This window comes from Sorex araneus, chromosome 6 (genome assembly GCF_027595985.1).
Source record: "Sorex araneus isolate mSorAra2 chromosome 6, mSorAra2.pri, whole genome shotgun sequence".
In the NCBI taxonomy this organism is placed as follows: domain Eukaryota; kingdom Metazoa; phylum Chordata; class Mammalia; order Eulipotyphla; family Soricidae; genus Sorex; species Sorex araneus.
In genome coordinates, this window is record NC_073307.1 from 51,248,143 (window position 1) to 51,274,185 (window position 26,043).

Genomic DNA, 26,043 nt, shown 5'->3' on the forward strand with positions numbered 1-26,043 from the left:
GGTAGGGCATTTGCCTTGCATGCGGCCTACCCGGGTTCGATCCCCAGCATCCCATATGGTCCCCTGAGCACTGCCAAGAGTAACTCCTGAGTACAAAGTCAGGAGTAACCCCTGTGCATCACCAGGTGAGGCCCAAAAAGCAAATAATAATAATAATAATATTGAGACAGGGTAGACAGGTCAAGAACTAGAACATATTCTCTGCCTACCAGAGACTTAGAACAGCCTCCATTAGCAAAACCAGGGATGGCCTCCCCCAAAATAAATAAAACATTATATGTATATGTTTTCCATAATTCAATAGAACTAAAAATGTCTTCACTATTCATATCATCATTATCTATCATATTGGGCTGTAATGATAAGATCCTAAAGCTAATGTTGAGAGCTAGTGACAAACGCTGTGTAACCTGGGGAAGGCAGGGTATTTGCCTTATATGCAGCCAACCCAGACTCAATCCCCATCACTCCACATATGGTTCCCCAAGCCCTGTTAGGAGAGATCCCTGAGCAAAGCACCAGAAGTAAGCCTGAGCATACCTAGGTGTGGCCCCAAAACAAACGAATAAAAAATTCTAGATTCCTATTAGCTACATGTCTCAGATATGTCCGCCCTAGTTTTCTCATCAGTAAAATGGAAATCCAAAACAGTTGCTTGCTCAGCATTTCTGTCAGCATTTTCCGTTGTTCATTGATTTGCTGGAGCAGGCACCAGTAACGTCTCCATTGTGAGACTTGTTGCTACTGTTTTTGGCATATTGAGTGCGCCACGGGTAGCTTGCCAGGCTCTGCCGTGCAGGCAGGATACTCTCGGTAGCTTGCCAAGCTCTCCAAGAGGGATGGAGGAATCGAACCAAGGTCAGCCGCATGCTAGGCAAACACCCTACCCACTGTTATATCGCTCCAGGCCACTCAGCATTTCAGTAAAAATAAAATGATTAGGGGCTGGAGACACGTGTTTCAGAGGCAGGAATGTTGAGATTGTTTCTCACACCTTAGGATCCCCTGAGACCACCATGAGTAACTCCTGAACACTCAACTGGATATAGCCCCTGAACACCACCATGTGTGGCCACCCCTCAAATATAAGCAAACAAAATGCAAGGGTTGATAGTTCTAATAAAAATACATTTATTCCTAGGTTGGAAAGTCTCAGGGTGATTGACTAACAAACAGATAGTAAGAGAGATATATACGGTCACTATTTTGTTCCTCAATATGTGAAGAACCATTAGATCATTTTTAGAGATAGGCTGGGAAGTGGCTCAAAGGGCTGGATTACATACTTTGCATGGGGACACGGGGCGGGGGGGGAGGGGCGGGGAGGACTGTGAAAATGGGGGCTGATCCAATCTCTGGCACAGCAGAGCTCCTCAAGAGTCCCCAAAAGAAATGCATATTTGTAACCATCACGGTCATCCAGCTAATCTGATTCTGTCTCTACCAAAATTTGCAGTCTTTTCTTCATTTTCTCTCACCAGAGAATTAAAAGATGATTAAGTGTCAAGCACAGTTTCGGGCAGAAAAACAGCAAACACCCTCTCTCCTTTGCCTTCCAAATAAGGAAAAGAAATCTCTCAAGGTAAAGAAAACACCTTTCATGAAATATTAAACGGACCCTTCCAAGAATTCTTCATGCCCTCATTGAAATACTGTCAATTTTTGCTATTGACCAGCTGTCCATTGCCGCTGAGCTTAAAAAATAAATTCATCATTGCCATCATATTTGGTGGAAGCTAAAGGAAAACACCAGGCAGGCTGGGGAATTGTTTTCTGCATGGAAATCTGAGAGTCAGAGCCAAAAGGTAGATGTCTATTTTTAAAAGAAATTTTCTGATTGTAGATAACTTCTCAATTTGATTTAGTGTCGAACGATAGTGATGGGGTTGATAAGTGAGCATTCATCGGTAATTCATCTTGTGCTGGTAGAAATTTACAGCAAAGCAGCGCTTCTCCACCAGTGACAAGCCCTATTAATCTTCTTCAGACACATTTCAATAGGTGTTCCCATCTGTGGCCAACATCTAAACACTCAGGCATCAGTAGTGACTTGAAGACACCTTCATTTCAAGTTACACTAGTGAAAACGTGATACTAGATTGTACTCTATTTTTTTAACCTAATTCTCTCTCTTCATTCAATTAGCCTTTCTTGCCTGGATTTTCTGCTCATGTGGAACATCATTTCCCAGGGAGCGCTCTCCAAGATTTGGTTTCATAGAGAGGCACAATCTCCCCCAGGGTAACCAACAACTTTGGTACAAATTAAAATGACATAGATTCCAGTTCTGACCGTCACTGGCCTCTGATTGCTCATGGTCTGAGAAAGTAAACCCTGCTGGGGGAAAAAGGGTTCACTGGCACAGAGGAGAGATTCACAGAAGGGGACGGCTGTAAAAATCTATTTGTATTTGTATTCAAAATGTCATTTATTATCGTGAACTATGATATTTAATTTCTCTGTGTGTAAGTGGGGAGTGTAGAAAACAGAGGAAGGAGGCAGTTAGGGAAAAAAGGAAGGTACAAAGACTCACACCGATTCAATATTCATTTCGTAGGAGAAATAATCTCTTACACCTTTGCATATGTTGAAAGACTCCCTCTTGGAGCAGGAAATACAATAATCACTTTAGGGATAGATGATTCCACTTAAGTTGTCTCCCTCAGCAACGTGGTCTAGCCAATTCGAGTTAGTTTAGGTGAAAAGTTAGACAGAATGTTTGATTTGGGATTGTACCGCAGCATATTTTTGTGCCATTTACAACCTCAAATTGGGTTTGTTCTTCCAAAGAAGTCAGGTTTGAGCATTATTTTCATGCCCCTTAGAAATCTTTCAAAAGAAAAAAATCCCTCTGACTTTTTGACTTAGTTTATGAAGTTTATCTGTGTATGCAGAATGAATGGAACTTTTGAACTTTATTGAACCTCTTTTTCCCAAGTGATTCAAAATATATAAGTGTGTGTTGATGTATATATGGTGTTCTATAAATGGCCAAATATTCTTTAAAATAACTTCTTCCCTTACATGATTTTTTTTCTCAATAATCACTTAGGTTTGTTATAGATCTCAATAACTTGATTGTAGGTGGCAAGTTTAAATGTGCCATATTAATAACTTGTTATCCTAGACAAATTAAGTCCTTATGTGTCAAAAGCACTCAGCACTGGATTATCCACAAGACAAGTATTTATTGAATAAATGTTGAGTCCAATTTTATTTTAATGTGACTGATTGTATGTTTCAGCCACTTAGGCAGAGGTAAAAACACATACACAGAGAGAGAGAGAGAGAGAGACCTATAACTGTAGTGCAAAATTACACCTAACTTGTCTATTTCTATTATTGTCTCCTAACTTAGAATATGGAAAGAAAGGAAGGCTTTTTTTTTTTTTTTTTTTTTTGGTGGTGGTGGTTGTTGTTCTGAAGTGCAAGGGGAGAGATAGAAAAAGGGCTGGCATTCAGCCTAAAGAGAAATCATTGAAACAAATTAATCCTATGCCGTTTAAATTGACATGGTAATCCATCATCAGAGAAGGCAAACTCTGAAAGCAATCTAGAATCAGCCCTCCTCCTTCCCTGGCCCCGGAGGCACAATGACAGATAGTAAAGGAAGGGGAGGTGGGGAGGTTTGGGGTGTGGGGGGAGAGGAATCATAAAAGTTGGGACTGCCTTAGAAAATAATAAAATTGATTCTATCAGCTCTCACTGCCCAGCTTCTGAAAACTTCCTTTGCAGAGAAGAGGCTAAGCTTCAACAGTTACTTTCCCAAGTTTACTTCTGAGTGGTACGTCATCTGGAAGGGAGCTGGGCAAGTGAGCTTCTAGAAGAAGCTGCCTAGCCGCAAAGCACCTTCTCAGTCCAGTATGCTGAGTTTAAAAATAGACCAACTGGGGGTTTTGGGAAAACCCAGTTAGTCAGAAACTCTCCCCCCTCCCCACCGGGGTCCTTAAGGGGATACTTCTGTGGGCTTGAGGATTGGGGCTGGTTCCTGGACATTAGTTGTTTCGATTTTGGTTTGGGTTTTATTGGTGAGGGGAAGTGGGCGGGGTTGGGGGGTCTTTTTCATCTTCCTTTCTCCTATTAATATTTCATTTTATACTCAAGGGGGGGGAGTAAGTTTATGGTAAGTTTTTTCAAGGAAAAATTCGTCACATCACTAGAAACAGAGAAGTTGTCATGCCCTGCCACTCAATATGGTATTTTGATGGTCTATTTTTCAAATCTTCCTTCAATGTAAAACTCCACAGTGACATGTTGGTTAAAATATGTTTTGATTTAAAAAAATTAAATATAAAACCAAAATGTCCCATCTAGATTAAAATTTAAATGTATGTCTATAAACCCTTTGCTATAAAAATAATGTATCTGTATTCCAAACACTAAAACCAATAATTTTTAAAAAATATGTAATGTTTGTAGTGGTTTATTTGGGAACAGAAAGAAGGGATAGAACATTATTGCTTCATTATTGCCTGGACACACAAATTTGAAGAGAAAAGTTAATGTTATTTTTGAATTTAGAAATGCTTTAAGCTCAGAAGGCAAACAATTTAAAAATACTTTTTTAATCCCTCAAATTCCCTCTGTTAACAATAGTTAGTGTGTGAAGACAAAACTCCCAGTGTAAAAGGCAAGAAAGCAGAAGGACTCAAATATAAACTAAACCCAAGAGCTGCCCTCTTTAAATTTATCTAGGATAGGGTTTCTACTAGTTTATTAAGAAAACTTTTCATTTGCCTGAAACTTTAAGCTAACCCCTGCACTTCTTTTCTATAATTAGACTCTTTATTCACTGGTTTTTAAAAGGGGTGAATAATTCTTGCATCTTAATAAATGCTTTGTAAAGTTAACATAAAAGACAAATTAAAGACATTTCCAGGGTAAATAGAAAAAGAATTAAAGGCTCTTATATGAAATATTTGTGAATAGTCATGCCAGTTTGCAATTTTAAGAGTTGTTAGAAAAGGAGAATAGGCTTCAGTTTGTGTGTATATATTTGTTCTCAGTAGAATTGGGGAAATCTAGTACCTCTTCATAAATGGACATCCAAATGTACTTTCTGACAAGTTCTGAGGGTCTTTGAGTTTGTTTTCAATTTATAAATAATGCAGCCTTAAGCAAAATAGTATATGTTTTGAAAGTCATTAACTTCACTAAAATCATCTAAGAAATCAATGAGTAAGCATGAGTATACAAAGTATCTTTCCACACCCCCACTGCTTGTCTGTTGCAATGTTAGTTTATGCTAGCTTCTAACTGCTTGGCATTATGGCAGTAAGCTACGTGCAACATTGTAGTCAATACATCTAGAAAGAAATAGAATTGGCTCATTTTTTCCACTCTCCCTAATATGGAATGCGATATGGTCCCACCAAGAAATGCCCAATGCGACACTTTTCACTGGAGTCAGTATTTCCTTCCTTTTCTGATTTTAGTTTTGCCTTAATTATTTTAAGTGATAGTATCTCAATTTACCGAGCACATAATTATTTTTATAAGCCTGATTTGTATACCATAAATGATAAAAACCAAATTTGTAGAAAGCATTCTTTCTATGTTAAAAATATAAAGAGCAATGCAGAATTTATATTTAAAGTTGCAGTTTGTATAAACTTTCAAACTGATACTTACCACAGTGAAAAAGCTGGAGATTCTGTTAAACAGCCTTTTCTTAATTTTGCACAAAAGTTCTTACTTTTAAATAAAATGTGTGCCTTTGACTTTTCAGGAAATGAGTATTTAAAGAGGAAAATGCAGTTGATAATTAATTAATTATGTTCTCTAAATTCATACTTAATGTTTCCTACTGTGTCAGTATTTCTGTCTGTTCACTTAGTTGAAACTGGTGTTTTGTTAGCCTTCTGAAAACCAATGGAATAAAATTAGTCTTTATATTCCTTTTCTTCTTTCTGAAATTTACCTTGAGATTATGGCTAAAGGAAATTCAATCAGACAAATCCTCTTTGTAGTTCTCTTTGTATTTTCTTTAAGTATACTGATGCAGCTGATCTTAATTTTTCTGGATATTTACCTACCTATCCTCACATTTATATGACTGGCACTTGATACCATGTGATCAATTTTTTCCTTTAACATATCAAAACTGAACTGTCATTTTAAAGATTACACTACCAGGTTCTGAAGAATGAGAAAAACACAAAAAGTTTTTTTTTCTTACAATCAGACCATCTTTCCTCCCTGTGTCCACTTCTAAATACAAAGTGATGTTCAGTTGACTTGAGATGTCTTTAGAACCTTCTCAACAAGAGTACCTTGCAATAGACTACCAAAAGCATGTAGAACCTTCATCAGACTTGGATGAATGGCTAGGGTAAGCTTTGTGCCATTATCTCTAGTTAGAGGCTATTCTCTTTTGAACTCTTCTGTTCATTGAAAAGCCAAAGAAAGAGCATTTTGTTGATTTTAAAATCAATGCATCAGACCAAAGATGCTCACCTTTTGTTTGAAATTCCCTGCCATAACTGCCAAACTGAAAAAAAAAATGATATTTTTACTTGGAAATGTCCTTCCAGGACTCTGCAAAGCACAATAGATCTATGTGGCTGCAGCTTGCCTTACAATAACGGTGATTCCAAAGAGTTCATTCACAACTCTTTTTTTTTGGGGGGGGGAGGGAGGAAAGGCCACCACTTTTTGCCAGACCCAGAAAATGCACACATGAGAGACAGCCATATGAACCTTTCATCTACCAAGACACTTCTAGCCCGGCAAGAAGACATGCACATCCATGCCCTCACACTTCATTCACTCAACTATGACAGAACTCCCTTTGCCAGTTTGAAGGCAGCTGAATATCTAATTCTAACCTTACCCAGATTTAATGGAGTCCAGAGGAGCTTTTACCTAGGTAGAAGAGAGATTGGGTTTGGGGGACTTCAGGGGCAATGACGGTGACTGTGTCCATTGAACCCTCTCTGGCAATAACTATTGCTTAGACACGTTAGAAATATCTGTCAGGGTAAACTCGGGGAGTCAGTCAAATGGAAGGAAATCTTTTCCTGCAGACGGTTTCCTTCTTCTCTTGGATACAGCAGCCTGGAGTGCTGATGGACCACACAGCCATCTCTTTGAAGCAGACCCTGCTCTCAGGGAAAGGATAGGGGGGGCGGGAGGGAGCATGAGAGAGTAGGAGCCCTGCAAGTCCAGTGAATTCTCTGGCCCTCCCACCCCGCCTGCCTCTTTAGTATATTAGTCTCATTAACCTTCGCTCTGGTCAAGACAAGAAGGGTTAATGGAACCGTAGCTGCTGACAGGGTGCAGGTCGGGGAAGCTGGACCGTCTAAGGAATTGGAGGATTGTATTGAAGGAATCCCAGGCTACAAGCGACTCACACCTGAACCCAGCGCTCCAATCCACTGCGATTTTTTTCCCTTCAAAAAGTGTCCCTTGGCGGGGCGTGTGAGGGTGTGAGGAAAGAGGACACGGTTAATTGGGTCTGTACTTAAATTTCCTGTTGCACGGGACAGCCTGAGCTGAATGCCTCAAGCTGCCAAGAAAATCGAGCCATGGGGGAAAAGAGAAAATGATAAATGGCAGATCGATAGACGGATAGACAAGAGAGAGTGAGCAAGCCCTAAATTTCTTCCAGAAGAGCAAGAATTTTAGGGGAAAGTCAGGACCGGACTAGGGAAGAAGGAATGAAAAAGATCCCTCCTATCCACACCTTGCATCCCTTCGTCTCTCCTCCAAAATCAGCGCCTGTCTGGTGGTTAGCTTTTGCCCGCCACCTCTGCGTCTGTCCCCGGTCTCCAGCGAACGTGTTACTTCTAGAATCAAAAAGTCTTTTGGGCGCCCGCTCGGACGCCTCGGCTTTGCCAATGCGGCGGCAGCTCGCTTGGGGGAAGATTTTCCATCCGCGCCAGCAAACTCTCCGCAAAGCCTGGCGAACGCCGACAAGCCGAGAGCCCCGGGACCCGCTATCCGGGGCTCCTGCGCCCCGACTGGGGACCCCATCAAGTTGTTCTCCATTGCTGGAGACCAAAGCCCCCACCCGCAGCTGCCTCCCCACCCTGCAGAGGACCGAGACGTCCCAGGGGGCCTGGTGGATGCCCGTACCCTGCCCCGGCCTCTCCCGCCAGAGCTCTGAGTCTGGATGTCACCCGCGCTGCGCTCCCCAGCGGGGTCCCCCACCCGGCCGCCACTCCCAGACACTGGCTGGGTAGGAAGAAGAGACGGTTGGCAAGGCCCCGCCGCTGTGTCCTCCTAAGAGATCAAAGGAGATGAGCAGTTAGGGAGTGTATCCAGCTGAAAGTTGGGGGGCTGTTGCAGACAGGGCTGCAGGATGGAGGGGAAAGAGACCCCGAAGGCCAAAGGAGTGGACGGGAGTGCGGGGGGGGGGGAGAGAAAGGCAAAGGCGTCTGGGCCACATCTTCATACCCAGGAGGGGATCCTGCGGGGGGCGGGGTGGGGGCCCCCCCGCCCTGGCCTGCGAGTACTTGGGGTTCACCTGCACACGGCCGCTAGTGGCGTCGCGCCCCAGGCTCCCCAAACCCGCGGCCAGCGCAGCCTGGGACGCGCCGGGTTCCCCGCGGCTCCCTGCGCCCCGGAGGTCCCGTCGAGGCACGCGCACCTCGGGGCTCTCACACACCCCACACTTGGAGGGTTTCGCAGCCTCGCCAAATCTCTGGAAGCCCCGGGGCCTCCCCCTCCCCTCCCGCCCGGTCACCCCGGGGGCTTCTAATCACTCCGTATCGATTTCCCTAACTCTCTTCATCCCGGGGAAGACACATCTTAAAACACTCGGGCCCGGAGTGTGCTCTGGGCTTTATCCGCACTAATAAAATGATTTACCCTTCTCTCCGCGCTCTCGGCGCGCAGGAAAATCGTTGGAGCCTCGGCTATTTGTGTGTGATCAGTAAATATTTAGTGCGGTGACATCCTCGGCGAGGCTCTGCGATCGATGCGGGGCGCGCCGGGAGGTGCGCGGGGCCCGGGCGGGGCGGCGTCGGGCCCCGCAGACCGAGCAGCGCCCGCCCTCGCCGCCGGCTGCTGATTTAAGGCCTCTGCCGCCTGCCCAGGGGGGCCAAAGCGCGCCTGGAAAATTGGCTTTTCCACCTTCTTTAAAAAAAAAAAAAAAAAAAAAAACACTTGGGCCATCCAGCCTTCTCCCCAGGCGCTCCTTGTCTCCCCTGCTCTGAACCCCCCCCCCCCAGCCCTCCATCATCTCCTGTCCGCGCCCCTTATTCTCATCACCACCCTGGGCCAAGAGAGCCCTGAGCGCTTCGTGCGCCCTGGCCGTGGCTCTGCGCCCAATCGCACCCCCCGCCGCCCGTGGACCACCTGCGCCGTGGCGCGGGGAGGCCCAGGCAGCATCTCCAGGGGCTTCGTGGCCTGGGAGACAGAGGCACGCAGGCCACCGGCCCCTCGGCACCTCGGAGGGCGAGAAGGCGGCTGGAGCAGCCAGAGCTGCCGGCCACAACGTTTCACAGGCAGCCACGTTCCTCGGTACCTTTCCTGCCGCCCCTTGGCCGACCGTCCTCGATGCCCCTTGGGCCCGCTGTTGTCTGTGGGTACTCGGCGCCGAGAAGCTGGTTTCCTTAGCAGAGTGAAAACTCTGACTCTGGAGGTGGTGTAGGACTTGGGCCTGCTGCTCCAGGTTGGGCCTTCCCCACTGCCCCCCAGGCCTCCTCCTCCAGAAGGGCACAATCTTTCCATACTGCTCTTTGGGGAGGGGGAAGGGAGGCAGAGGAAATGCGGGAGGGGGCAAGCTCTGGACACTGCGACTCATTCTTCCCGTGTTAGCAGCCGGCCACGCTGTCTCAATCGAAGGACATGAAGGGGACCCTATGCCCGGGACTGCACCACGACTCAGCTAAAGGATGCTGGCCTGGAACGTTCCAGCATTGTCGCCACCTGTTAGTAGACTGGCTGTCCCCTTCTCACCTGGCCCAGGCCTCTGTGGTCCCCTGGGGCGCAGGAAGGAAGGTGTATGACCCTCTTGAGCCAAACACTTTTGCTCATGCTGGCACCCCTCGCCTTTGTCCCCATGTGATTTTGTCAAAGGCCTTATCTGCAGACTCTATCTTTATCCTAATGCATACTTAATTGGTCCGTCTTGACTGTCCATATAAAACAATTTAATTAGGGGACTTTCTTGCTTTGGAAAGCAAAGAAGAAGAAGTAGGGGGGAGAGGAGGATGGGGAGGGGAGTGGAAATCTGCCGGGTGCTTATTGTACTTAGCACCAATACAGGCAGAAAATGTAGCACAAGTTTTTGGTTGAAAGAGCACCTCTGTGTTCATTGAGGGGCGTTGATCCGAAAAGACAGAAAGGACAAGTAAAATCGATTTGTAGCGACCCTCTCTGTTCCTTTCACAGCATTCAGAAACTCCATTCCTTCTAAGACAAAGACCAGCGCCTTGAGATTCTCAGGGGAACAGGGGGACTCCACAAATCCAGGGCACTTTTCAAAATGTCCCAATATTGCATTGAAAATTCAACCTCAGGACTGTGCTCCCCCACAAAAAAAAAAAAATTAGGGATTTCATTGCCAGACTAGCAAACACACACACACACACACACACACACACACACACACACACACACACACACACACACCTGATCAGCCTGGCCTTCTGGCCAGTCAAGGCATTTTAGGGTTAGTGCAAACCTCACCTTTGACCCCTGCCTCCCCCCCCCATTCAAGTGATTGCCACAGGACAAAGTGCAGACCTACAACTCTCTGACCAAAGTTAAAACAAAACAAAACAAAATTATTTCCTACTCCCCAAGCCAGGAAAACCAGTTTTAGTTCAGCAGCCTCTGGTGCCTTTCCCAATAACCATTCTCCACCCTGTACTTCTCTCTCTTCTCTTCCTCTCCCTCTCTCCCTCTCTGCCTCCCTCCCCCCACCCCTCTCTCCCCTGCAATGAACTGCCCAAGCCACCTCCAACAGAGGAGACAGGACTTGCCCCGGCTACATCACGAGGTGGCAGTGAGTTTTCCTCCATTAGGAGCCCCCGAGTGCCAGGATATTCGACTGGGAAAGCAAATCATTCATCAGTGCGGGAGGGAAGGAGGAGGGAGAGGAGAGAGGGCAGGGGAGGGGAGAGGAGGGGCTCTGATCACCTTCACCTGCCCCAACCCAACCCCACTGTTCAACCATCCCTTGACCTTCTGCAGGGGTGAAAGGGGGGGGGGGCGAAGGGAGCAGCACCCCTGAGTTAGACAAGTGGCCTCCATCTAAGACAGTGAGCTCAGAACCACCAGAGAAGATTCCCCCATCCATCCTCATCATAACTGATGAGACAAACCGCAGGGAAAAACTTCTGTAGCCCATATTTATGGTATTAATGAATAGTTAAAAAAAGATTTACACTTCTTATGATCAATATTCTGAGTTATTTCCCTCAAAGTATATAATTACAGTGTCTTCAGAGTTTTCATCATTGTTTGAGGTGGCAAAACCATTTGTAATTTTCATTAGCCAGTAAACATGTAATTAACATTCAGCACTGTGTTTAACTTAATTCCTGTTTAAGACAAGGACAAGAAGCAGCGAAGAACGTTAGTTCCATTTGTCAAGTCTGACATACATCTTACCATAACAGTTTCCTAAAATAAAAGATTCGTGTTTCCCCATTATTCTTCTCTTAAAACAAAACAAAACAAAAAATCCATTAGTTAAAACTGTATTAAACTGCATGGGGCAGTAGAGTTGGGGCTCAAATCTTGCTAGTTACTGCATTTCTGCTGCCTTTATCATTTTAGGGGGGTAGATGAAGGGAGGGGTGAACTCAGCATTCATTATATGTAGACCTGAAACGGAGAACCCCTCCTTCCCCCCTCCCGAAGAAACTGGTTTCCTCATCAGGAAAGTTCTAGAATGGGAACTAGGGATGGGGGGAACGGGAGGGGGGTGGCAGCATGAATCTGCAAGGGAGCCCAGGGGTGGGGGTGGGGGTGGCTCTTGAGTTAAAAAGTAGGAAAATGGGGATTTCAAATGATTTTTAGGAAAATGTTGCCCTCCCGTTTTAAGTTCTATCTTTGATCCTGGGCAAAATGATCCTCCCAGCCAGTCTTGTGAGGTTGCTTTTTCTTCTTCCTCTCCCACCTTTCTTTCTTTCCAACTAGCTTTTAGGAGTAGTCTCCATCCCACTCGACCCCAACAGAGGGTTTTGGCTGTGCCTCGGGCTGTCTTTGCTTTGCAATCTTGCCTGGAGTTGCTGGCGCTTTTCTGCTAAGGCTAAGCCGCTGGCTCCTGCCTCGTCTAAACTCATTAAGTTGGGAGGGCTTTTTTTTTTTTTTTTCAATTGGACGGGTGTTTTTAAAGTCTCGTCTTTCCAGCCCCAAACAAGGTGTAACAACGCACTCTTCCTTCTAAGGAATGAGACGAGAGACGAGGATCACTTCAGACATCTACCTACGGTTTGGGGTTTTTTTTCTTAAAGGCGAGGCTTGCATTCCTCGGCAGCTATGTACAAAGCTCCCTGAAATCTCGTCTCTGTAAAGTTAGTGTGCTGGTTTTCCAAGGCTGAGTGCTTCTAATACATGGGAAGTATTTCCTTGTCTCGCTAGCTCTCCTTCACCTTCCCTCTTTTCCCCTGAAGGCTAGCGCCTACTTTTTTTTTTTTTATCAGTTTGCACAATCGCTTAGATAAACACCGAGGAAGAGATTCTCTTTAATTCTCAAAGACATATCTTTTCAGGGGGCCAACAAAGCGTTTATTTCACCCGCCAAACTAAAGGAGAGTTATTCCAGTTTAGGAGGAAGATGCAAGCGATTTGGGACCTTGAGCAAGGCAAATATGGTTTTGGTATGTTTACTTACAGTATTATTATTTTTTCCTCTCTTCTCTCTCTCACTTTTCTCCTTGTGCTGTTTGGGGTTGGGGATGACGGGGTTTTGCAAAAAATCGGTTTGCTAACGTGTTATAAAATGCCTCTGCCGGTGGTTTAAGGGGTTCGGGAAGGGGGACAGTCGATTCAATGCATTGCCATTTTTTATTACATGTGTGTGGTAGGAGAAGTGTGGGGGGGGGGGTGGGGGGAAGACATTGCAAAGCTGCCAAAATATGATTAAACCGAAGCGCCCAGCCTTGGGTGCCTCCCTTCTCCTCGTCCTGTCTCTTCCAACTCATTTCCTTCGATCGAGCAAACTAAAAAATGCTAAGCTAAAGCAACCGTTCTAGGAGCGTGTTTTTCCAAGCCTCGGACGACTCGGTTTTCTAGCAAAGGAGCCGCGAGGCTCTCACTAAGTCTGCGCGTTTGCTGTTCCATTTGCCTCGGCGCTGCATTTTGCAACCTTGTGCAAACTCCCTAGCCAGCCGGGCAAAGGGAGAGAGAGAAAAAAGCCTAGTCTGGCGCACTCGGCTGCGGCTCGGGGAGGCGAGTGCTCGGTTAAGCTAGCAGAATCGCGACGAGAAGGATGGGTACTCACCATCGGGCTGGGTGGCAGAGCTGGCGTGCGGGTTTCGAGCAAACGTTTACCTTTGGGGCTGTCTATTGCAACCGCGGCTTAAGCACCAAGGTCTGCTCTGTCCAGAACGTTCAGGGAACGGGTCCTCATTTTTAAAAAGTCAGCGAGAGAGACGAAGAGACAGAGAAAGGGAGGGAGAGAGAGAGAGAGAGAGAGAGAGAGAGAGAGAGAGAGAGAGAGAGAGAGAGAGAGAGAGGAGTGAGAGAGAGGAGGGGGTGAGGGGGACGCACATAAACCCAGTTCAAAAAAAAAATCGTCACCTCTCGCCAGTGACTCGGGAAAACGCAGAGGGCGCGATCCGGGTCCCGGTGCAACCAAGCCAGAGCCAATTAATTTTAAATCCTGCAGAATTATTCAGATTAAAATGTATAGAAGTTTCATTCTCCTATGCCTACGTGAGTCCCAAGTCGTTTCCCTTTAAGAGATCCTTTTCTCTTAAAGTTGAATTTTAGGCGGTGAGGACTTACACTAGGGGGCAGACAGATACTGTACTTGCTCCCATCTTAAGCAATTTTTTCCCCTCCCAGCATATGCTCTGATTTAGCACTGTAAATTTTTCAGAGGACCCAACTCTGACAGCCCCTGGTGATTTTCAAAGTACCACAAGCCAGTGGTTAAAAATTGCATTGACTTGGAAGTTCAGAGGGACACAATGGAAGTCCCTTTCCCTATTCATGGAGTTCCAGTGTGGTGGAAGAGAAAAAACACACACCGACTAGATTGAGGGGGGAAGGAGGAATTCAATGAATTCTAGTGAGCCGAACTGGCATCCTCCGCGTTCAGAGTTAAACCCTGTACTCGCTGGGGGCGGCATTCATATTGTGATTTAATTTGTGAAGAATTACAGTCGTCAGGCTACTTTCTGCAAGAAAATCATATCCTTGGGTGGGTTTTGTTTTTCTTCTGCTTCTCCTCCCCCACCCCCCACCCCCACCCCAGAGTAAGACAAATGTTTTTCCAACTTTCTTGGTCAAATTAAAGCTCGCCTTTCCTCTCATTAAAATAAATTTACATCTACAATCAAAGACTGGGCTGGATCCTTTTTAAGAAACACACAGTACAATAACAACAACAAAAAGTGGCAACATATTGTCATTTCTCTTTTATTTTCATCTTAGAGCTATTTTATTCAAGGGGGAACAGTATCTCTGAGTATTTAAAAATGATTTCCCCTGTATTTTCATCACAGTCTTTAGTTTTCTTTTTTGCAGTAAAATTAACTACAATTGATACAGGATTTTATCCCCCCTTTAATATTAGCCCCCAAGCTTCAAGAGTCCTAACATATAGAGAAATACTTCTGACTTTATGATCGCGTGCCCAGCAGGTTGCCGTGCTATGAGATAGTTGGGAAATTCTTCATTTTAAATCTGAGACCATGAGAACAGACTTCAAATCCCAAAAATGTCTAAGTAACTGGTGGGGACACTTATCCTCAAATTTTTCCCTCTGCGGGTTTATAGTGATCTTGCAATGAAACTGTCTGCACATGGGCAAGATTAAGATTTCTCTCTAACAATTATTCTCATTTTCTGTGAAAGTGAGATCGAAGTGGCCATTGGATTTCTTGTGTCAATCCTCACCCCAATAGAAGTCAGCATAGTTTGCCCCTAATCTACTGATATTTAGCATTAAGCAATTCCTCAAGTCACAAAGTTTAAATGGTGTGTTAGGGGAGAAACTCTGGAATGATTTCTTTTCCATCCTTCTTATTCTTTTTAGGGAAAGTTGTAGTGTGTCTTCAATCAGCCTGAAATTCTCAGCCTGGCTTCACTCTGTGGCAGTGTCATTATTACACACCAGGTTTATGGTATAGCTCAGTGTCCACTACAGTTGTTGTTTTTTCAACAAGTTCCAAATAATCCACACCTGCAGATTTAGTGTAATACGTGATCTAAGTGGATAAAGGGTAAAGGCTAAGAGGGTTCAGGAAAAAAAAATTGCACAGAAAAGGAATTTTCCTCCCTCAAAGAAAAACTAGTTCTTCTCTGCCCTCATCTTCACTTAATCCTACCTTATATTCTGCTTGTGTGTTTAAAGCTATTGAATACAAAGTGCAATCTACAACATGTCAATTACGGGAATGGCTCTTTCCACTCCATCTCCTGGATTTTTTTTTTTTAACTAATCAAGGATGCTTTCCTATGGTTGTTAATATACTCTTTCTGTTGTTCATATTTCCTGAGACACAATGTGTTTTGTGTTGAATAGTTTAATTGTCCATCAACCTGGTTGGCATACCAGCTTATTGATTTTTCTTGGTAACAAGTGTGGTTGTGATGGGGATCACAATGTTCTACAAATGTAGAAGAATTGTAATCCACTAAGTTATCAAACAGAAAGGTTCTGCGTTAGAATATGGTCTGCTTTGGGGGGGGTGCATATATTCTAGCTGTTTTATATTTAAGACCAAATGCTCTGAATTTGAGAGACCTAATTGTGTGACCTTAGTACATTTGTGTAAGAAGGGGAGGGTATAAGTTTGTTTTTATTGCCGAGGATTATCTGAGGTAGAACATGCTGGTTTGTGCAGTTGTACTGGTATTATTTCCATTTTGAGGCGGGAGTCCTGGGTGGCTTTAATGACCATATGAATGCTTAAAAGGAAATTGAACAACGACGAGTCCGTCTTCAACTCTTCTCTGACCTAGAAGCATAGCCGCTGAAGTCTTTGTCTGTGTACATTGATAAACGTGTATCTGATACATGTGTGATTACATGTGTGTGTGTCGAGACCCTGCACTGGGAGGCAGCCTCCATTTGTCCATCAGTAGGCACAACAGGGGTCCCCCCTCCCCCCGCGCTTACCATGGCTGGGTATGTGGCAGGATTCTGGCTTTCGAGTGAACCCAAAGCAAAAGAGGATAAAGTTGAGGAAAAATTGATTTAAATTGCGTCATGCCAATGAGATCAAGTCCTGTCTGTTTCTCAGTATCCGTAATGCTTTATTTGAGCAATTAAAATGTCAGGCCACATACCTGTGAAATGTTAACCCTGCAAGGAAAAGACAGATACTCAGTGCATTTTTATTCCTCTAAAAGAAAAAAAAAGAAAAGAAGGGAAAAGAAAAAAAGAGAGAAAGAGCCAGAGAGAAAAAGAAAGAAAGAAAGAAAAGCCATTAAAAAAAAACAGAGATCAGAGTTAAAAGGAGAGTGTAGCATCACCCGGATTTGACCAACTCGTCCCCTTTGGAAAATGCCTGCAAGCTCAGTTGGATGCACCTTCTCTTGCCAACCGCCACCCCCCCCCCCAAACACACACACACACACCCCGGCCCTCTGCAAAGAACCGAGGGAACTTTTCTTTCCCGGGTATGTGGGGCTTTGGCGGGTGGGGGGCGAGGGGGCGCAGGCTGTGCCCGGAGTCCCGGCTGGAGCGCGCGCTGCGCGCCTTTCGCGGCGCTGCCAAGTTGCGCGCGGCGGAGTCCCCGCTTCCCTCCGCAGCCTCTCGCGGAGCCTTTAAGAGACGTGTTTTTTTTGTGTGTACGTGTGAGTGTGAGTGTGTGCGCGCGCGCGTGTATGTGGGGTTGGTGTGTGTGTGTGTGTGTGTGTGTGTGTGTGTGTGTGTGTGCGCGCGCGCGCGCGCACCCGCCCGCGCTCGGCGCTGGGGCGGAAACCTCGGATGCGGAGCGGCTGCAGCGCGGGCGCTGCTCGGCGGCCCGCTCGCCAGGGCCGGCGCGGGCCCATCCCCCGCTCGGCGGCCGCCCCGCGCCTCGGCCGCCCCCGTCCCCGCCCCCCGCGCGCCCGGGGCCCGCCGCGCCGCTCGCGCTAGGACCGGGCTGAGCCCCGCGGCCGCCATGGCGGGGCCGCCGCGCTCCGGCCAATGACGGCGAAGGGGGCGGCGCGCGCGCGCCGGGCCAGGCCAACCCCGGCGGCTGCCTTATAAGGCGCGCCGTCGCCATGGCAACGTGCGCTAAGTTGCAGCAGTCGTGTCAAAGTTCACTATATAGAGAGCTCAGTGAGCTGATCGCGGAGAAGCCACTTCTGCCAGCCCCGGCGCCTATAAATCGCATTCCCTCCCGCGCCCCCCTTTTTAGCATATTTGATCACTTTGATTCTCTGTTCTTTTCTCTCCGCGGTGTGTGTGTGTGCGTGCGCGCGTGTGTGTTTTCTGCTGCTTCTCCTCCTCCTCCTCCTCTGCCCGACTTGCTTCCTTGCTCGGGCTGCCGCTGCTGCTTTTTTCCCCCTTTCTCCTTCTTCCATTCTTTCTGCTCCGTCCTTTTTCAAAAAAAATCCCCCCTCTCTCTTTTTTCCCCTCTTTTTCCTCTCTCCCCCCTCCCCCGGTGCGCACGGAGGATGTGCTTCTAGGTGGTGATCCGCGCCCCTCTCTCTCTTTTATCATTTCTCCCCCGCCGCCGGCGAGTTGACTCTTTCCCTATGTGGCTGAGGCGGCGGCGGCAGCAGCAGCAGCAGCGGCGGCTCCGGCGGAGGCAGCAGGAGCAGCGGACGCGGCGGCAGCAGCAGCGGCTCCAGCAGCAGCGGCGGCGGCGGCGCTAGACGCGGCGGCTCCGGGCCCGGCCCGGCCCGACCCGACCCGGCGGCGGCCCCGGCGGCCCCGCGGGGAGCGGCGAGCGCGGCCTCCTGCATCCGGCGAACGGACGGACGCGGGCGGCGGCGGCGGCTGGAGCGAGCGCGGCGCGCGTGGGGGCGCCCCGGCCCGGCGGCGGCGGCGGCCGAGCGCCAGGACGACGCCGCTCAGCGCCCGACGCGGACCACTTTGATGCTGATTCCCCCGGACCCGGGCAGCGCTCCGGCCACTCCGCGGGCCGCCGGCCTCCGCCCCGGCCTGCCCGGCTCCCCGGGCGCGCCCGGCGTCTCGGCGCTCCGGCTCCTCCTGATTTCCATGGCTTTCCTGAATGGCTGACGCTGGTCTGCCCTGGACTTGGCCCCCGGACAGTCGCTGCTACTCCTCCTCCTCCTCCTCCTCCTCCTCCTCCTCCTCCTCGTGCAACTCCTCGGCTGCACGCCGGCCCTGAGAGCGACAGAGTGAACGAGAGAGGGAGGGAGAGTGAGAGCGAGCGAGATCTTTGGAGAGATTTTTTTTTTTTGCCTCCTACTTCTGTCTTGAAGCCAGACAATCGACTTGCCGCTCTCCCTCCCCTCCCTCCCTCTCTCTCTCTCTCTCTCTCTCTCTCTCTCTCTCTCTCTCTCTCTTGCTCTCTCTCTCGCGCGCGCTCTCTCTCCACGCTCTGCTCCCACTTGCTCTCTCCCCCGACCCCCTTTCCCTTTCCCCTCCTGGCGGAACGCCCCCCCCCAATCTTCCACCTCCCCCCCTCCTCCAACAAAACCAATAGAAAACCAAACAAAAAACCAAGCTGAGCCAAGGGGGAAAGCAACCAACCAAACAAACACACCGGGCCCGACCAGCCAGCGAGCAAACTTTGCAGAAACAAAACAAAAACAAAAGCAAAAACAAAAACAAAAACAAAAAAACAAGGAAAAACTAAGCGACCTCCAACCCGGCAGCCCCCCGCGCCGAGCCGGGGCGCCCTCCCGCGCCCTCCCGCACCCGCGCGCACACAAAAGGCGGCGCGCCGGAGCCCCAGGACCCGGAGCCGCCGCTGCCGCCGCCACCGCCGCCGCCGCCGCCCGCAGTCCGGGGAGCAGGAAGTTCGGACGCGGCCCCTTCTAGATATGGCAATGGTAGTTAGCACGTGGCGCGACCCCCAGGACGAGGTGCCCGGCTCCCAGGGAAGCCAGGCTTCGCAGGCGCCGCCCGTGCCCGGCCCGCCGCCCGGCGCCCCGCACACGCCGCAGACGCCCGGCCAGGGGGGCCCGGCCAGCACGCCCGCACAGACGGCGGCCGGCGGCCAAGGCGGCCCGGGCGGCCCCGGCGGCGACAAGCAGCAGCAGCAGCAGCACATCGAGTGCGTGGTGTGCGGGGACAAGTCGAGCGGCAAACACTACGGGCAGTTCACGTGCGAGGGCTGCAAGAGCTTCTTCAAGCGTAGCGTCAGGAGGAACCTTAGCTACACGTGCCGCGCTAACCGGAACTGTCCTATCGACCAGCACCACCGCAACCAGTGCCAGTACTGCCGCCTCAAAAAGTGCCTCAAAGTGGGCATGAGACGGGAAGGTATCGGCCTCTCCTTGCTCCCCCCCACCCCCACGCCCTGCATCCCTCCACCCCCCACCCCCACCCCCCCGCGCTTGGGGTCCCGGGGCTCGCCTCCTGCGGGTCAGGACGCCGAAGCCTGAGCTTATCTCTGCTCGCTGCTGCGCCTACAAACCGGGGAGGGAGGGTCCTAGATGCAAGCTCGGAGCTGGAACCCAGACCAGCACACCCCCTCCCCTACGCACCCCCCAAATCTGCATGCTTTGTGGGACCCGACTGGTTTCTCTCCTGCGCCCTTCTTCTCTCGGGCGGTTCTCATGGCTTTTGCATGGAGTGAGTTCAGTCCGGCCCGAGTTTGTGCAGAGGGACGCGGGGCTGGGGGCGCGGCGGTGCTTTTTAAAAGCCTGGTTTACTTCTCTCTCCTTCCTTCCTTCCATTCTCTCTCTCTCTCTCTCTCTTCCCCCCCACCCATGTTTTTCCTGCATGTTCAACATATGTCCCTCCTCCCCACCCCTCTCCCTGGCCCCAACCCTCTCCAAAAAAAAAAACCTGAGATTGTACTTTTGTACAGGAGGTTCAAATTACAAATGGCAATTTTATGCACTTCGCCGTATTAACGCAGCCGCCCGGGCAGCGCTCATGTGACCCTCTGTGGATTAACATTCGTCTTCAAAAAAAAAAAAAAGCTCCGTTTTCTTTTCTTTCTCTCTTTCTCTCTTTTTTCCTCCCCCTTTCACTTTGGAAAGGAAGAGCCCGCGCTCGGCGGTGGGGACCGGCCGGGCGGGCGGCCCGGGCCCCGGGCCTGTGGCTTTCGCTCCGTGCGAGTTGTCGGCTCTTTGTGACATACAAGTCGCCGAACGCCGCGAGCCCCGCTCGGCCAATGGCGCGCCGGGCGCGGGCTCCGGGGCTGGAGCCGGCGAGCGAGCGAGCGAGCGCCGGGCCGCCTTTGTGCTTCCCGCGGGCGCGATGCGCCGGGACCGGCGGCTGATCGCAGCCGGAGCCCGATGCGCGCCGAGCGGCGCGGGCCCCAGCCGGGCTCCGCGGGCGCCTGCCGCCCGCTCCCCCGCCTTCGCCGGCTTCCCGGCGCCGCGTCCGGCCCTGCCTCCCGTGCGTCCGCTGCCTCCGTCTCTCTCTCCGAGCGCACGCACGGGGCGGCAGCGCCGCTTTTGGAGTTCGCCGGGCTAGGGCTTTGGCCAGGAGAGGAGTTACGGTGTGGCCGAGGGGCCGTCTGGTGTGGGGGGGGGGTGAGGGGGTGAACCTTGGTGGTGTCTTTTGCAAAAGCGTCTCCCCCACCCCACCCCCTCTGCACCCCAGACTTTGCCCCTCCCGCTCCCTCTCCTCCAATCAATAAGAAATATCAGCTGGTTAGGCATCCGGAGAGAAGATGCCCCTAGAATGTTCCCTTCCGCCCACGGCGCCAGGGACCCCCAGGCCAAGTGGCCAGTCCCGGGTTCCTTCTGGCCCAGCCTGGAGCGGGCCTGGGAGCCAGGTGGACGCCAGGACTGGCCTGGAGGTGACTGGGAGAAGGGAGGTTCTCTGGGCATTGACGCGTTGGGTACTGGGGGCAGGCTTGATGGGGCACTGCAGGGGGCTGGAGAGACTGTGGGGTCACGGGGAGGGGGGGCGTTGAAGAATCTGTGACTGGGGGTCACAGGCCTGAAGCTAACCATCAAATGTCTCCCGTTCTTCCCAACAGCGGTGCAGAGGGGCCGGATGCCGCCCACCCAACCGACCCACGGGCAGTTTGCGCTGACCAACGGGGATCCCCTCAATTGCCACTCGTACCTGTCGGGATATATTTCTCTGCTGCTGCGCGCCGAGCCCTACCCCACGTCGCGTTTCGGCAGCCAGTGCATGCAACCCAACAACATCATGGGCATCGAGAACATTTGCGAACTGGCCGCGCGGATGCTCTTCAGCGCCGTCGAGTGGGCCCGCAACATCCCCTTCTTCCCCGACCTGCAGATCACCGACCAGGTGGCCCTGCTGCGCCTCACCTGGAGCGAGCTCTTCGTACTGAACGCGGCGCAGTGCTCCATGCCCCTCCACGTGGCCCCGCTCTTGGCCGCAGCGGGCCTCCACGCCTCGCCCATGTCGGCCGACCGCGTGGTGGCCTTTATGGACCACATACGGATCTTCCAAGAGCAAGTGGAGAAGCTCAAGGCACTGCATGTCGACTCGGCCGAGTACAGCTGCCTCAAGGCCATAGTCCTGTTCACATCAGGTAGGAAGGAGCCCCCAGAGGTCTTATGCCCAGAGTTAAGGCCCAGAGAATTGGAGAGGGTGGGATGGGAAGGGGGCTGGCTCGGTTCTCCTGTTCAGGACAACTTGGCCTGGGAACTTTGAGTGGCAGCTGGGCCAGTCCTGAGAAGAGGAGAGGCAAGAGGGTGGCAGGAAAACGGTTTGGGGGGCCTCAGCTTCTTGCCAGGGACCCAGGGCAGCCCTCTCAGGCCCTGTCTCCACCTGCCAGACTAGGATTCAAACTCCTGCTGTCTTCTTAGCCCAGGCCTCCAGGGCTCTCTTTGCCTGGGGAATCTCTTCCACGCCCAGTTGCTCTCTGTCCCCCTGGTCCAAGCCTCGGAGAGATGCCCCAGGGCACCAGATCTGCCCTGGCTGCTTCTCTGCAGGAGAAAGTTTGTCCCTTCAGGGAGGAAAAGAAGAAGTTTGCCTGCTAACTCAGTAGGGGCTGGGGCTTCCCTGGGGCAAATCCAACCTTAGGGCAGCAATGTTCAAAGCCATAAGTCTTCTTGAAATAAATAAGTAAACCAAAGCAACCCGCAGAAAGTCCTGCAGAGTGCCAGGAGAGGGCAAGGAGCTGGCCGCAAGGGGACAGATGAGAAAGGGCGGGGGGCAGATGGACTTTTCAGCATTAATGGAGAGCTTGAAGGCTCCAGGCCTCCTGAACTCCTCTGACCCAGGCAGACACTTCAGGTCACTTTCAAAGCACCCCAAAATGCATGCCAACTTGGGCAGGCTAGGAATGTTGCTGGAGATATAAAAACATCCCCCAGTGTGCATTATGAAATCTAATTAGTTTGCATGGAGCTTAACCTGTGTGAGTAATAGCCGGGATGTTAATGAACTCTTCAGGCCAAATGAGTTTGGAAGTTGCTTTGTTTCCTCACCTGGGGCCACACCTGAACCTTTTGACGGCCTCCAGGCTGGGTGTAGCAGGGTGTTCAAGTGGGTGAAAGTCACCCCTTCTCCTTTCTTCCTCTAAGTTGTCAACTGATTTCTTTGTCAGCGCTGAGCCCAAAAAGGGACTCCCAGTGACAAATAGCAACCCTCGGGGGTGTTGGTGGGGCTGGGAACCTAATGACCTCCTCAGTTTTCGCAGCTCAGAGCCAGGAAACTAGGCGAGCTGTGTAGTTAAGGGTGGCAAACAAAAATGATCCACAGTCGCCCTCTTTAATTGTTTGATGATCTGGACACCCAAGACACTGGCAGCATCTAATGCGGGTCCTAAGTCCTTACACTACTGTTTTGGCTTCAGGCACACATGGCCGCTTTTCTCAGTGTTAAAACTAAGCCACGCCACAGTCACTCCAGATCTTCCTTCTCCGCTCCCTAAGTCGCTAAAGGACAGGGTCTAGGCAGTGCAGAGTTCTCTGTGGGGTCTGGGTTGTTGAGAAGGTGCATCGAGGACTGCCCTAACTAGATTCTTTTGGTGCAAAATGGACAGAGAGGAGAATCCCCAACCCTACAGCTACCTTCAAACTGCCCCACTGCCTCCCCCACCCCTGCCAGCCCACATTCCCAGAGAGTAGGGGTGGCTGTTCATTTCTTCCTATATTGTGAGCTATTCCCCTTATCCCAGGTCTTTCAAGGAAAGCAATACCAGAGAGTATGGCCCCACTTTAATTTATGACTATTTGCAAAACGTAGAGGCCTATGTGCAGAATGCAAATGGCCCCACAAAGAACTAAAGGTGCCTATTATCAGAGCCAGAGAGACACATCCAGTGCTCATGCAAGGGGAAGGAACCTGTGCACAACATCTTTTCACTCCTGCTTCACCCCCCCGCCCCCCCCCCCCCCCCACACCCCTATGCCGTCTGGAGACAGGAGGCAAAGCCTGGGGTACTCCCTGGCAGAGTTAGCTTCTGAATTCTAGTGCTTGGGTAGAGGTAGTGGGGAGAGGGTGTTGAATATCTGTTTGAAGGACTCAAGCTCTGCATGCATTAGCCCGTCTGGGCTGGGGTTCACTTCACACCCTACACAGCCTTCCCTGAGAGAAACCCCCTCATTTGAAAGGCACTTAACTATATTCTCACGTATCTGGGGGGAAAAAAAGAAAGAAAAGTGTTTTCCTGAAGATAACAGGGAAGGGAGGGGGTGGAGAGATTCTTCTTGGAGGGGCCTGGGTTTGAAAAAGAAGGGGGGTGGGGTGGGGTGGGGAATGGGAGAGAGAAGAAAAGGGGGGAAAAGAAACAGCTCAAATGAACAGAGAGATCACCGTTTGCATGGGTACCCTTCAATAGGCTAAACTGACAAGATCAATTTTAAAGGGCCACTTAAATCAGTTTCAAAGACTGGAGAAAAATGAGTGGCCCTCTTTGGGGAGAATCGGAGGGTGGGTACTGCTGGCCAGTGCTAGGGGCTGAGGCAGGTTGTTGCCCCCACCCCTCTCTATAATTATAAACCAAACTGTTATTTACAGAAAGGGGGGGAGCTGCCTGCTCTCCTAGCTGCAAATGTTTGTCTGTTTACCCCAAATGTACTTGCTTGGGGCTCTCATTGACCAAGACTGCAGCTCGCTGAATGCATGTCCTTAAATTTTTTTTTCATTTATTTATTTATTTATTTATTTATTAAGCAAATACTCCAGAACCAGCTCATGCTCTTCCCCACCCCCAAGTTTTCAGTTTTAAGGCATTTGTTCCAACTCTGGTCTGGGCAGTGGGGTTAGCTTGACACACAGCTCATGTGACCCATTTTCAACCTCTTAATCTGATGACTGAATTCTTCTTTTTCTTCTTCTTCTCTTTATTTCTTTCTTCTTTAAAAAAAAAAAAACACTTTCTTCCAGATGCCTGTGGTCTGTCTGATGTAGCGCATGTGGAAAGCTTGCAGGAAAAATCCCAGTGTGCTTTGGAAGAGTACGTTAGAAGCCAGTACCCCAACCAGCCAACGCGATTCGGGAAGCTTTTACTTCGTCTTCCTTCTCTTCGCACGGTCTCTTCCTCAGTCATAGAGCAATTGTTTTTCGTCCGTTTGGTAGGTAAAACCCCCATCGAAACCCTCATCCGAGATATGCTTCTATCTGGCAGCAGTTTTAACTGGCCGTATATGGCAATCCAATAAATCAATCAATCAAAATAAGAAGGGGGAGTGAAACAGAGAAAGCAAAGGCAAAAAAGACTGGTTTGTTTGCTTAAATTCCTTCTGTTAAGGATATAAAAGGATGTTACAAGTTTGCTAAAAAGAAGAGGGGGAAGAATTTAATGGACTGTGAATTTCAAAAAAAAAAAAGACTGTCAAATGAACTTTTACAGAATGCATTTAAAAAAAAAACCTGTATTGGTCAGAACAACTTGCTACTTATCATTTTTGTATAAAAAGAAAATTAGTCTTTTTCTTTTTTTGGTAAATTTTTGAAAAATATTGCTAAAAGTGCATTTAAGGAGATTGGGAGAAAATTAGCAGAATGGAGAAAGTAAGTCTCTTTTTTTTTTCCAAATTATTAATTGTCCTGTGTCTATGTATCTCTAGCTGTTTTTTTTTTTGTATTTTTCTGGTTCCAAACCAGTTTATTCTGTGGTTCTATAATAAGTTTTGATATAATCTTGGCTTCTTAAAAAAAAAAAACTGTGTATCCTTAAAATATATGTTCTGCAAGAATTAAAACTGAGTCCATGAAAATATCATAGGAAGGCATAAAACTTTAAAAAGCAACTCAAAGATGGTAGAGACGCACTTGGTGACCAAAATTTTTAGGTGAAGTTGAGCACTCTTAATTAAATGAAGGAACCACATACACCACCTAACCTTCCCCTGCCCCTCCCCCCAAAAGGCACCATGACAAACTTAGCTTTTGAAAAATATTTTAAGAAAGAGAATGAACTGTGGAATTTATTGGCAGCCAAGGAAATGTGTCCAAGACACAAGCAGAGGTTTTGAATAAAAAGTGAACTTTTGTAATTTGAATCGGGTCCCCGCTTAGTTCTTGAATTGTTATGAAAATCCTCTATCTGTTTGTATATTTGCAAACCCTTTGTATTATAATTGTTGATATTTTTCCCTTTTTAAAAAAAACCATTGAAATCAGCATGACAAAATAACGCTGTTGGCACTTAATAGGTGACGTGATTGATTCAGTATCTTAGAGTTTACAGTTTGTGTTTTAAAAAAAAACTGAAGGTTTTTTTTTTTTAAGTGCAACATTTCTGTATACTGTAAAAGTTATAATAACTGAAGTGTTTGGTCGAGTCTTTGTCTGTTATATTCCAAGGAAAATTGAAAGTATTCAGAAATTAAAATATTATTTGATATCTGAAACATGCTTGCCTGTCCCCACTCACTGTCTTCCTTTTGAGAAAGAGCCCCTCGTGA

At 48.9% G+C, this 26,043-nt stretch overlaps 1 protein-coding gene and 1 long non-coding RNA gene across 5 annotated transcripts in view; one reads left to right on the forward strand and one right to left on the reverse strand.

The window, feature by feature from the left end:
* The window catches only part of LOC129405600 (uncharacterized), a 152,423-nt gene extending 138,846 nt beyond the window's left edge, over positions 1-13,577 (reverse strand). For both annotated transcript variants that reach the window (XR_008630680.1, XR_008630679.1), the window contains exon 1: positions 13,400-13,577. This is a non-coding gene — a long non-coding RNA (uncharacterized LOC129405600). The remainder of the gene's footprint in view (positions 1-13,399) is intronic.
* On the forward strand, positions 12,361-25,993 carry NR2F2 (nuclear receptor subfamily 2 group F member 2). 3 transcript variants are annotated; one of them, XM_004617743.3, is made up of 3 exons: positions 12,361-12,776; positions 21,189-21,716; positions 24,521-25,993. In XM_004617743.3, exons 1-3 carry the CDS (start codon positions 12,734-12,736, stop codon positions 24,793-24,795), a joined length of 846 nt encoding a protein of 281 aa, XP_004617800.1. In that variant the 5' UTR covers positions 12,361-12,733; the 3' UTR covers positions 24,796-25,993. The 3 variants fall into 3 exon arrangements, with proteins under 3 accessions (XP_004617800.1, XP_054997892.1, XP_054997893.1); XM_055141917.1 differs by lacking the exon at positions 12,361-12,776 and adding an exon at positions 18,566-19,513; XM_055141918.1 differs by lacking the exon at positions 12,361-12,776 and adding an exon at positions 20,779-21,005.
* Positions 25,994-26,043: the final 50 nt, after the last annotated feature.

What these genes read in the sequence shown, in the direction of transcription:
- NR2F2 (XM_055141917.1), top strand. Translation starts at nt 19,072, where the DNA reads ATGGCAATGGTAGTTAGCACGTGGCGCGACCCCCAGGACGAGGTGCCC. An exon ending in AGTGGGCATGAGACGGGAAG is followed by an intron (nt 19,514 to 21,188) that starts GTATCGGCCTCT and finishes TCTTCCCAACAG; the next exon opens with CGGTGCAGAGGGGCCGGATG. An exon ending in CATAGTCCTGTTCACATCAG is followed by an intron (nt 21,717 to 24,520) that starts GTAGGAAGGAGC and finishes ACTTTCTTCCAG; the next exon opens with ATGCCTGTGGTCTGTCTGAT.